The 13019-nt window shown below is 41.5% G+C and overlaps 1 protein-coding gene across 6 annotated transcripts in view; it reads left to right on the top strand.

Annotated features, from left to right (window-relative positions):
* tcf7 (transcription factor 7) overlaps positions 1 to 13019 on the top strand; it is a 124132-nt gene that overhangs the window by 87204 nt on the left and 23909 nt on the right. For all 6 annotated transcript variants that reach the window (XM_079566351.1, XM_079566349.1, XM_079566350.1 and 3 more), the window contains exons 5-6: positions 6203 to 6287; positions 12451 to 12537. In XM_079566351.1, coding sequence (XP_079422477.1) covers positions 6203 to 6287; positions 12451 to 12537 — 172 coding nt within the window. The remainder of the gene's footprint in view (positions 1 to 6202; positions 6288 to 12450; positions 12538 to 13019) is intronic.

Below are 13019 nucleotides of genomic sequence, written 5' to 3'. Positions count from 1 at the left end.
CTGGCCTCTGAACGCACCGCACCGGTTTCCTCTCAGCACACATTCACACTCTCACTTATTGCGGTCGCAGACTTTCGTTCTAACACATTACGAGACTCCGGATTTAAATGCCAGTCCCCTTTGAAGTGCATTATGAGAAACATGGCTATTGTTTTTGTTTTGAAACCAAGGGACATTCCAATTAAAAGTGTCCCCAAATCGGCGATCATTTCCCGTTTCGATTTCCCCCCCCAAATTTCTGCACAAACCGTCGAATCAAAACAAGACTCGGGCGATGCACAGTCGAATCAGAAGGACTCTTCATATTTACTGTAAGTGGGGACTTTACATTGAGCTGAATTGTAATGAGTTGGTATCTTTTTATTTTTTTTTCAGTTGGTGAGGAATTTCTTCCTCACCAACTGTACCTCACCAACACTGGATATATTTCCAATTTATGGACAAAATAAATTCATTACCTTCATTGCTCGAGTAGAATCAGGCCTAAACCTAAAAGTCTTCATTATATTCCAGCATTTTAAGTCCTTTTACAAACCAGCCCAGCAGATACAGAAACATAACTTATAACTTATTTTGAAGGCCTGACTCTCTGTGCACACCAGAAGCACATGGCTACTTAATATGCGTAAACAAAAAGGACACAATTCTACCAGAGTTCTGACTCTACTCCAAAGGCTAAACAGAAGCACTGCAAAGGTAGCAGGAATTCTCTGTAATACTTTTGATCTTTGGCGGGGCAGAAGCTCCTAAGTCAAGTTTGCGTTGAGGCCGATTTTCATCATCGCCAAAACACCAAGGGCCGAACCTCAACATTGTAGTCTGAATTAGGGCTGTGCAATTAATCGAAATTCGATTACGATTTCGATTAATTGCACAGATTACACGATTACAACATTAGCATAATCGCAAAAAATCGATTACAATTTTTTTTTTTTTTTTTTTTTTTTTTCAAAATTTTCTTTTTTTTAAAAAAAAAATTCACATTTTTTTCTTCTAATTTATAATTTGGGGATTTTTGTCACTTTTTGGATGGATTTTTGTCTTTTTTCTGCTGGATTTTTGTCTTTTTTTGATGGATTTTTGTCTTTTTTTGATGGATTTTTGTCACTTTTTTTCTGGATTTTTGTCTTTTTTTGATGGATTTTTGTCACTTTTTTGATGGATTTTTGTCTTTTTTTGCTGGATTTTTGTCATTTTTTTGATGGATTTTTGTCACTTTTTTGCTGGATTTTTGTCTTTTTTTGATGGATTTTTGTCTTTTTTGATGGATTTTTGTCACTATTTTTGCTGGATTTTTGTCTTTTTTTGATGGATTTTTGTCTTTTTTGATGGATTTTTGTCACTTTTTTGATGGATTTTTTTAAAGGCAAAAACATAATCGTTTGAATAATCGTGATTTCAATTATGACAAAAATAATCGTGATTATTATTTTTTCAATAATCGAGCAGCCCTAGTCTGAATGAAAGAACTTTTTTCTGCAAATGCCAAAGTTTTACATCAGTGGTTCCCAAGTCAGGACCCAACATTACCCTTGGAAGGCAGGCCCAAATAACCCAAATAAAACCTTAATTTGTCATCTATTATACATAATATTGTGTTTTCCCACACAAGTTTTGAACAAGCAGTAGATGTGCCTTTAAATCTGAAATTCCACGCAGTTTCAGATGGAACATGTTGACAAAAAGTTTCCTATAGACTCGCGAGCCACTGAAAAAGGTTCTGCGACCCACTTTTGGGCCCCGACCCACCAGTTGAGATTCACTGTTTTACTGCAGGACCAAGTGGGATATTCTGCCAGGGCATTTTTTGAATACTGACACTATTTCTTGCATTTTTAGAGTACTCTAAAAGGAATTTGATCTCTTATTTGCATAATAATGTTTCTCAAAATCATCTTGAGGGCCAGAGGTTCTCTGCTGGAGGGCCAGATTTGTTGCCTACCCCTGACCTAAGTGCTGTGGACGTTCGCCCTTTAGCTGCGGAGTCTAATATACAAGACTAATATTTTTTGCTTATTATGGGAAATTGGCAGAGCACCAGACCAGACTTTGAGCGTGTAAAGGGGAATCCTCTGCTGCAGATATAATGACGGCTTAGGCAGAGGAAGTCCCCTTTGTTTAATGTGGTTAATGCTGAAAAGAGGCCAATAGTGTTATCTCATGTGAACTGATGCCATCTACATAAGATTATCTAAAGGGGAAGTTGTCGTTACCTTGTATGCTTATTTTGAATAGTTAAGTAATGCGTAATTCAGCCGTGGTTTGTTTCTAGGCTCTTCATTAGTTGTGCTTCATATTTGACTTCATTTACAGATGGTCAACACCATTGTATCTCTTCAGCTGTGATGTGAAGGCAGACGTCTGTTCCATTGGGATTACCGGCTCTAATATAGGCCGGGGCCTTTATTTACTCGAGGGCATCTAGGACCAGGCCTTTATTGGAACCAGGCCACAATTAGAGACAGGCCTTTATTTCTATTTCAGCAAAGCGGACGACCAGGAAAACGAAGAAAAACGACATTTGTGTCCATTTGCACCTAAAATATTAGGTTCATTTATTAACATTTCAAACCCTCTCCCAGCGGCTGGAACATTGACGCCACGAAGTGTTTTGTTGCTGTTAGCGGAGCTTTGACATCAATGTCACTGCAGGTTTCTGTTTCGTTTTTACCGCGGACCGAATTATTTGTTGTTATCTTGTGTAAAGACGAGTTTAGACGGAGGGTTTGTGTTTGTGATCGATCATGAGACTGACCCGAGAGAAGACGAGACGCTCGCGCTGATGGGAGGAGTTATTTTGAGGCGTGGGACTGACCTGCACACGGAGCAGCTGGACGTGCTTTGAAGACGTGATGTAGACTTTATTAAAACCCTGGAGGGTCACACAACATTTGTTGTTTGCCCTGTTTCCACAAATAGTCACAGGAGGTTTGAAAAGTGGCTAAATCTGTGTCAAAGTTACGCTCGGATCAGCTCCTTCGCAGCCTCCCCCTCGCCCCGGGTTCCTGTTTGTTTACTTCCTGCACGTGAGTTTTCATTTACACCAGTATGAGACAAATTCCTAACATGAGGAATATTTCTACCGCTATAGTTTCTAATAAAAGCCCCGGCCTGTTTTAGAGACCGGCTTTAATTTGCCTCCGCCATCCACGAACCCGGCCTCTGTCAGAGACCCGGCCTCTGTTAGAGACCCGGCCTCTGTTAGAGACCCGGCCTCTGTTAGAGACCCGGCCGCTAATGGAATATTAGAGAATTTACGGTAGTTTCAGTGGCAAGACACTCCGTTCTTTCATAGTCAAGTCCTTTACCGAAAAATTAGTATTTGCTATAAGCCACTGCCAGACATTGAAACATATTTTTGGACACCTGTATTTTGTTTTTACAATAATGTCTATGAAAACTGGGGAACAAGCATAACTTAAGTGCACGGATCGTTATAGAGAAGCCGATGAAAATGAGAAAGACCACATGTGTTTTGGCGACGACAATTTGAGCGCTGAAACAGTTCTCTGGGGGTCGTTTAGAGTGCGCGGGCCGGTCCTGCAGCTCCGTCAGTCCACGGCCCCAGTTTTCTGTTTGGGACACACAGGCGCGGCGGGAGCAGACGGGGCCCACGTAAACCGGCGACGGGACGGTCCTCTGACTCAACCGCATTCCTGTCCATTAGATTTACGACCCCTCACGCCCCCCAACCCCCACACACCCTCTTCTCACCCCCCCCCCCCCGGAGCTCGAAACATGCCCCGGGACGCATCCAAATTACAGTCATCCAGCGCGCATTCCTGCTGCAAAAACACGGCTCAGCTCAGGGTCGCGCTAACTGCTAGCTGCTAACTGCTACGTGCCGCCGCTGACAAATGACTTCCTTTGAAGAGAGATTTGGGGAAGACGAGGGCACGGAGGCGACACGTCCGACTCTGTGGACAATTTTGTGTATGGAAATTGTAAAAAAAAAAAGAAAAGAAATTGTAAAGCTTCTGTTATTGTGCTTCGTCCGGGCTTAGTGACGTCGTGTAATTGTGGCTCTTGCGTTGATTGTGAAGCGTGATTAATCTCCAGACCCGTATTACACAGGGGATCAAAGCCAAAAACATGTATTTAACGTCAACATTTCATTTTTGGGGGTAAGGAGTTATGTTAATGAGTTTCATCTTTAGCCTTCTATGTTTAAATTGAATTGTCTGGCGCTTTGGGAATGATCCGCTTGGCGACAGCGGTCGACCCGCCACATCTGAGTTATTGTCGTGTTTAGAACGTTCAATTGTTTGTGTCATCGTATTGTATCGGTTTGGTTTGGCGCCTGGAGTGCAGCTTTGGATTCCCGCGGGTGTCTTTTTTATATTAGGCAGAACAGTGGCGGGAAAAATGGTGAAGCGCGAGCAGAGACATTCAGCAATTTCTGGAAGAGGGCTTCAGTGAGCAGTACGGGTTACTTGTTTTTGTAGTGTGTGAACTTTGTATTTATAACCCTTTATAACCACCCAAATACTAGTTAAAAAGTAATAGTTATTCCCTTATGAATCAGAAATGTGTCCACGTGTCAAAGTGGAGTTCAAGATCATTATGTCTTATCACTAAGTATCATGGGATTTGCAGCAATAATAAACTAATGGAGATTTTAAAAGGTAAAGTACTGGACTTATTGTTCATATAAGCTGATTGGCTAACGAAGTTGTTCCACGGCTTTTATCAATTTTCATACTTTTTTTTAACTAATGTCAGTATATGGCAAATGTTTTGCTAGTATCCACAAACATGTCAGATTTCTATGGTAACAGTGAATTTATTACACTGCATCCCAAACCGACGGCGATGCATCATACTGGGGGGGAAGGCCTAAGTCAGTATGTTCTGAAAAATATCTATATTTTTTTTACTCTTTATAGGTGTGTTCTGGTGGACCTTAAGCATAGTACAGTAGTTCCCAAAGTGGGGGTCAGGACCCCTTGGGGGGTCGCGAGGCTATAGGTCGGGGTCCCCAGATGATTTCAGGATGAAATTGGAAAAAGGCTACTGTTTTTGGAGTGTAAATTGCATATCATTTGTGAAATCCATTCAAATATCCAAAATAAAACTGATTAAATACACATCAACTTGATTTTAAAATGTTTTTCTTCCCTAAAGTAGCGTAAGAGGCAATAACTTTATACTATGGGGTCCTGAGTTGTTTTGGGGTTTTATCTTTGTAACCTAAAAGCCCCCTATGGACAGGTGTTGAAAATTAGCACATGTACTATAACCCTTTACACAATGCGTCTGGTTCGTCCAATTGCTATGTCCAAATAAATAAATAAATGAATGAAAAAAGTTTGGGAACCCCTGGTATAGAACTTGGCACACTCAGATAAAGGCAAATGTGGATCATTATGAATGTTTTTTTCACAGCAGAGTGAAAAAGCGACACTCTGACCTAGCAGTTAGCATGACGCTAACATTAGCACTATGGTTATATCCCTGTTATATGTACAAATCCGTTAAAACTTTTTGTTCCTTTACTTGGCAGCAAATACACCCATATTTCAGCATTGGTTAAAGTAGTAGTCACAATAAGTGAAAGATTAGTTCTTTGTTTTCTCCTTCGAACGTGACCATTTATGGGCTTCCAGAAGATGCCACGTTAGCTTGATAGCTTCTCAGTTGTGTTTTAGAGCTTCTTTCCTCTCGTTTTTGTCTCCACACCCCTGAAGGATTTCACAAACTCCATCAAAAGGCAGTGTTTGTCCACAGTGTTCACCTCGCCGTCCTTGGCTTTTCTTTTAACTATCACAGAGGTCACTGTGTAGTGCAGTGGTGAGGCGTGTGTGTGTTATGTTTCCTCTGCTGCACGTGTTCTTTGTTATGGAAACAGAGGTACAACCAAGTGGAGCATTATCCCGTACTGTGTTCCTTGGTGGAAAATCTCTCTGATGGGAACAGAGTTTGACCTATAGCCCTTAAGTGTCTTTAATAACACCTTCCCTCTGCTCCGTGTCCCAGGGCTGTGTCCCTCTGTGACCAATACGACCTAATTCACGTCAAACTACCGCTCATTTACATGCACTGCTGTCTAATTATTGCTCGGGTTCACGTTGTAATCTTTAGACGGGCAGCAGGGACGAGGCCGGGTGTTTGAAAGAAGCCTCCAAACTGAAAGCTGTTACGGTGTACTTTGTGGTTTAAAATTGTTGCTAATGTCCATGTTATTGTTCATTGTCTCCCCCAGGTGTACACAGACAGCCTCAGGACCTCTCCGGGTACTACCAACTCCCCCCGGGCGGAGTCGGGCAGATCACTCCCTCCATGGGCTGGTGAGTATATACCACAGACACACCATGACCATTTATTTATTTAAATCACATTAGATTTGAGATAAAAACCTAAAACACCATAACACAGAGACGGCCAATCAGTAACTGCTCCGTTATCTTCAAATATGTGTCACTTCGAGTCCCTTACAGGATCTCTGACAGGCCCTATGATTTGAGGGGCCTTCCAAAATAATAAAGTCAATAATGAAAATACTTCCAGCAAACAAAGGACTGAACAAAGTGCAGATTTGGTCACGTATTCCTGTGCTCTTTCTTTAATTAAACGAATCAGCACTTTTTTTCCGCTGTCCTGAGTTGAGAGAAAGAGAAACAGGGACGGGACAGAGAGGAAACAGTGAAACAGCTGTTGTCAGTGTTTCTACGACAACCTGTTCCCACAACTCTGACAACAAAACAATGACGTGATTTATCACCAAAATGTTCTCTTTCTCTTTTTTTTTGCAATAACTTAGCAATGTTATGTGTGATCGTTCAGTGTATAGAGGGTCTGCATATGTTACATCTAAATAGAAATAGAACCTTCATCCATGGATTTAGATACAGACAGCAACATAGCCTCGGGAAGGGGAAGAAAACCTCTCATGGTCATCACACACCAATAAAGTCAAGCCAAAATCCGGTCCATATGGATGTTTTTCCACAGTAAATTGTTTTTTGAAGCAAAAAAAATTGAACTTGTGGCTAACGTTAGCATATGTGGCATAAAGCTAATGTAGATTCTTGGTTAGCATTGTCTGTTTTTTAAGTATTTATGGGCTGTTACACCACTTAATCAGTTTATTTTCATTTAGTAGAGGCATATATTCATAATTCAGCATTTGTTAAAGTAATGGCGAAATGGGAGGAATTCATTTTTTTCTTTTCTTTGTTTTCCTCCTCTGACTGCTTCAAACATGACCATATATGGACAATTCCAAAGGTGCTATTTGTATAAAGGAGAAGCGACGTTTAGTGCTAACGTATGCAAACAGTTGGCTAGTCTGTTTTTAGCGTTCATTAGCCTGTCCAATGCACATGTATTTTCCCCATAGCCGTTAGCATTTAGCCATCAGAAGTCACACATTATGAACGATCCAGCGTTTTCCATCGACCACATTTAGGTGAGGTCAAAGCTTAGTTAGAAATACTTAATGAATATACAGCCCTTCGAGATTTTAGGTAAGAGTTAGGGTATAAAAGTGGTTTCGTGTAAAAGTAGCCATCTGCTTTTTGTGAGGTTGGCGACTAAACGTCATCTTAAAATATGTTAATGATAGAAACTACTGAAATGATGCCATGTAACAGACAAGTCATGCCTCACTGTGCTGGCTCCATTCATTTGTATGGGGATGGAACAGCTAGCATAAGTGCACATTGGTAAAGGTTTCTGCGATTTCTATGCCTTCAACATTGATACACTGATACTTAACCGTTATTCGTAAATGTACAGGTCAGAACTAGGAAAATCCGACCTCCCCGGGACAAACAGGAAGACAGCGTAATTATCCCACGTAAAAATGACAAAGCGCTTTTACCTTTGCCTTACCTTTGACCCCTGTTTGTTACCATGGAGATCCCCTCCTTCAACTCTTGTGTTTGGGGACGCTCTGGAGAAACTCGACCTCGCCCCGGAGGCACGAGGCGAAGGCAAAAGACAAATGTCTTGTCAGGAGACGCTAATCTGAGATCTGACGATTCACGAGCGTGTCTGTGTAGGCTCTCAGTCGTCCACGGTGTTTGAAATGGACTTTTTTAACACACTGAGGCCGCGCTGTTTTGGGAAATCCCCGTTGAGTGCCAACAATCCAGATCATTTTTCATGATATTTGTAGCACCACAGTGTATTCTATGTTATATCTGTGGACACATGCTATGGCTCGTTTGAAAGGTGAGACTCTAAGCTCTCCGTGAATGAAAACAGTTTAATTCTCCGTGCCTCGGTTCCTGAGAATCGAAGCTAAACAGAGGCTAATTTTGATAGAAAAGGAGATATTGCATGTTTAATGAAACACTCTCCTTTCTGATTCCCTCCTCTTTCCTCCTCTTTCCTCCTCTCTCCTCTCTCCTCTCACACTAATGTTATGTGAAGAGGCAAATGCCTAAATATTTCCGTTTCAACATTGTTGACACGTTTTGAAACAACATCCGAGAAACAGCCTTGTTCTCGGATTGAAGACTTTAACAGGATGCTTCTCAGCCGTCCTTGGACCGATTTTGACCATTTAAAAAGTCAGAGAAACGTTAAAATCCCAACTGTGAGAGAAGTGTCGGCTTTACAGCTTTGTTGCACTACACCACACCCCCTTTTCATGCTAAAAAAAGAAAGAAAAGAAAATATATATAAAATGTCCAGATGTGACTTTTCACAAGTTTTTGATCGTCATTTATTTCACTTCTGTTCATCACAGAGCTGCCAAAATCACACTTCAGGTGTATTAGAGTGTCTAGTTTCGCAATTAAAAAAAAACACAAAAAGAGTTTTTCCATTTTTGGCACTCGGTGTGTTAAGTTCTGCCAGTTCTGTTTGATCCACATAGAAACCGTGAGCCACTTTAAAGCAGTACTAAGTAACTCTTCCCCCTAGAGGCCATAAGCGCAACTGCAGGTGTAGTAGCAAGTTACGATTTTTTAACTTATTAATTGTCTTGGAGAGTAAATACTAGGCTGACAGAGAAGGCGAAGGGGGAGAGGGATATTGAGCATCCAATTATACAATTGAAATATTTTTTTTCACTCAAACTTGGCTGTAAATACTGTTTAAAGTGACGTTAGCCCGCAGTTAGCTTTGCCCGTTAGCCTGTTAGCTTCTTCTTCGTGATTCCATTAGTGTGTATTGCTTTCTCCGGACCGGTGCCAGTCAAGTTGCAAACATGGTTTTCTGGCCAGAGACACCAGGGGGAGATGAAAGACCCTCCAATCATCCCATAAACACTTGTTTTACACCCACAGGGACTACGGAAAGGATTTATTAAGGTAAACACGTTACTTAGTACTGCTTTAAAATGAAGCTCCAGCTTCAAAAGAATCTGTACAATATTGTATTGTAAATTGGAGTACAATTTATGATCAGCGGTGGGTACAGTAGACCAAATATTTATCGAAATAAATACTTTAAAATAACAGTACTCAAGTATAAGTGAAAATTAGTCATGCAAATAAGTAAATTAAGTAAAAGTGAAAAGTATGTGGTCGATGGGTTGTGGGTCTGGATCCTTCATAATTTGTGATGTTTTGTCACATTTTATTTTACAAAACTACAAACATAAAGGAAAGTTTATGCTGTTAGTGCCTGAGCCTGTCCACATTCAAGTGTTATTTATGTTTAGTCCTAAAACATCAAACCCCTTGATTATTTCTACACCTGGATGTTCAGACGTTCGTACCTTTTTAACCCCCTCCATAACCAAGCACATCTTCTCCAGCTCCGTTTTACCCAAATCCAAAAGCTTCTCGACCGGAGCTCACAGACTCACTTTTTTTGTCATGTTTTTGTCGCTTGTTTTGACACATTTTCGTCACTTTTTTGCCACCCTTTTTGTCGCTTTTCTGATGCTTTTTTTTTTCCAAGAATCTTTTCGACTAAAATGTGCTTGGTTAAGGCGGGTTTAACAGAAATGTCACATGAAACTCCAAGGGTTCTCGGGCTCGGTTTCTGAAGAACCCCGTCCTCAAATATTCACCAGTTATTTCCGTTTTTATTCAGACACCATTTAGCTTGATATTGCGCTGCTTAATTCAGCCTACAGTGGGTAAATCCCCGACAGGAAGCCTCAAATGCCATCCAGATCTCGAAAAGGGCACTCACACATTTCAATCGCCCTCTACAGACGTCTCATTTTTCTCCTTCACTATTGCTCCTAATCTCCTTAAAGCCAGATTATGTTGTACTGGCTTCTTGTACGATACGTCTTTGTTTTTTTTTTGTTTCGTTTTTTTAAAGCGCGGGGGGGTTTATTCCAAGCGAAAATGTCACGCAGTTGTTTCGAGTTGTGTCCGACTTGTGCCACCATTGTTCGCCCTGACGATCCCCAGATGTGGCGCGCCAGTGGGGACTTTCTGCGCCTCTTTCTTTCTCTTTTGAAACAATGAGAACGAGAAGCTAAAAGATTACGGGGATGTCTTGGCGTCCGGATGCGCGTTTCTCTGGCGGATCGAGGCGCTTACTCCAAACATTTGGCATCGCTGAGGAGTCGGCCCGGGACGAGCGAGGAGATTGAATTTTGGAGGCGCTGGCACAAGTCGACGGCGCGCAAACGCAAGTAAATAAGTCGGGATAAACAGGGCATTTTTGGAAACAGATGGGAGTTATTGGTTTCCTCAGTCAATATCGCCATGACAAAACCTACAAGCCACAACAAGAATATTCCTTTCAACTGACTGGATTATACAAAGAATTAGCCGTTTGGTCCCAGTAGAGTGGGGGTAGCTGTCCCTTTCAGTAGCCAAGGTCTATTTATCGAACCTTTGGACCCTTGGAGTCCACTTCCCAGGGTACAGACTAAACATGGTGAAGCGAGGGCTGCTCGATTATTGAAAAAATAATGATCACGATTATTTTTGTCATAATTGAAATCTCGATTATTTGTTGCTCTTTATTTTATTTATATATTTATAAATTTAAAAAAAAAACAATGCTGAATATTTTTTGTTTTCTGAGCAGTCATAAAAGTTTTCATGTTTGCCTCGATTAAGGAGAGGTCTCTCTTCCACACCTACCGCCTGCTGGCCAGCCCGCACACCTGCGCAAGCAAACTGAGCGGCGCGGCCTGATGACATCATCACACAGCGCCGTTTGTTTTTATGTCAGGCAAAAGCATGAGCCGTGGCACGGGAAATGTGAAGGGAAAATATTCCCAGCGCCGTGAAATAATGCAAGTGTGCTTTGCCACCAAAAAATGAAAAAGAAAAAAATTTGAAAAAAAAAATTTGAAAAAATTGAAAAAAAATATATATTTTTTTTTCAATCAAATTAGCATTTGATTATGCTAATTTTGTGATCGTTTAGTGTAATAATCGAAATTTTAATTGCACAGCCCTAGGTGAAGCCACATTTGTCTTCTTTGCTTCCCAATCATGAACTCACAACCAGGAAAGCAAAGACGCGTTAAACCAAAAATGGTAAATCTCTTCTCTTTGTCTCACTGTCATTGTTGTTGCTGTGCCGTCCTCTTCTTCTTCTTCTGGGTGGGGAGGGGGTCAAAATCATTTTTCAGACACCGTTTGAGCCACTTTCTCTGTGTCTGCGATCTCCTCGCTCCCATGGGTGCCTTAAAGGGATGTTTCAGGATTCTTGACATAGGGCCTCATTTCCTAGTTATCCAGAGTGTTGCTGATTTCTGGAGATTTTTTTTGTTGTAATTCATGCAGTTCTTATATTTGAAGAGTTTCGTGGCGCTAGGCTAATGCAAGGCTAGCGCATTTCTATGGTATCAGCTAGCCTGCATTAAAAACAGTGTGACCTGCTCCACAGAGCACCTGAGGCAAATCACTTATAACACCAGACTAACCATATAAATGTCTGTTGATAGAGTAATTTGAACCATTTTGCATTTAAAAGCAGAAGAAAGCAGCATCAGCTTCGTGTTTGTATAAGCTACGCTGCGGCGGAGTGATCCGTTAGAAAATAGTCCCTCATTCATGCGATGCAAGGTCAGTTATATTCGACACAGACATTTATCTGGTGAGTCTGGTGTTATAAGTGATTTGCCTCAGGTGCTCTGTGGAGCGGGTCAGACTGTTTTTAATGCAGGCTAGCTGATACCATAGAAATGCACTAGCCTAGCACAAGCCTAGCGCCACGAAACTCTTCAAATATAAGAACTGCATGAATTACAAAATAAAAAATCTCCAGAAATCAGCAACACTCTGGATATAACTAAGAAATGAGGCCCTATGTCAAAAATCCTGAAACATCCCTTTAATTTCCTGTAATCTTGAACAAATGAAGCTTATACAGTGTAATAAATGTTCTGTTGGGCATAATGGATGGACCTGCTCTTATTCACTTTCAGAGGTTAACTAGATATTAACCAGAAAGCTAAGCAGAAACTTCCGCCTTGTGTACGGTCGCCATAGTTACCACCATAGACTCCTTAGCTGTGCAGGATGCTGTGATGTCATGTGAACGCGACCTGCCGTACTGAGTTGTGTGGTCTTATGTCAGGCAGAGCCAGTATCCCGCGCTCTCGTCCTGCGGATTCAGACAAACCTTCTCCTCCAACCTCCCCAGCTCCTCCTCCTCCTACTCCAGGTAACACCGGGACCGGCCCCACGCTGGACCAGACCCTACAGGGGACCAAAATCAGACCACACAGGAACTACACCTGGACTAAACGGGACTAACTCTGGGCTGATTGTGTTTGATTTTGACAAACGGATTTGAATTAAAGGTGTATTATGGAACTTTTTTATTTGAAAAAGACTTGACCTTTTCGTGACCCGGTGGGCGGTACGGTGTTCAGGATGGGACATTTGCCTGCACGCCGGTCTCCATACCATTAAAAAAAAGAAGCTGTCATATATATCTGGATCAATTAGCAAACACCGGGCAGCTTTTCAGCGTCCATCAATGTGTTTTTCCTATAGCCGTTAGCATTAGCCACCAAAAACATCGGCGATTACGAACGATCCCGATGTTTTCAGTTGTTGACGACCCATCCACCTTGTAAGGGGTTCAATTGTTGGTGTTTTTTTAGGGTTTCTGGTAGGTTTTCTCAGCTGATTGACCATGGA

This window comes from Gobius niger, assembly GCF_951799975.1.
Source record: "Gobius niger genome assembly, chromosome: 11".
NCBI classification, from domain to species: Eukaryota; Metazoa; Chordata; class Actinopteri; order Gobiiformes; family Gobiidae; genus Gobius; species Gobius niger.
This window is presented reverse-complemented; position numbering and strand designations above follow the sequence as displayed.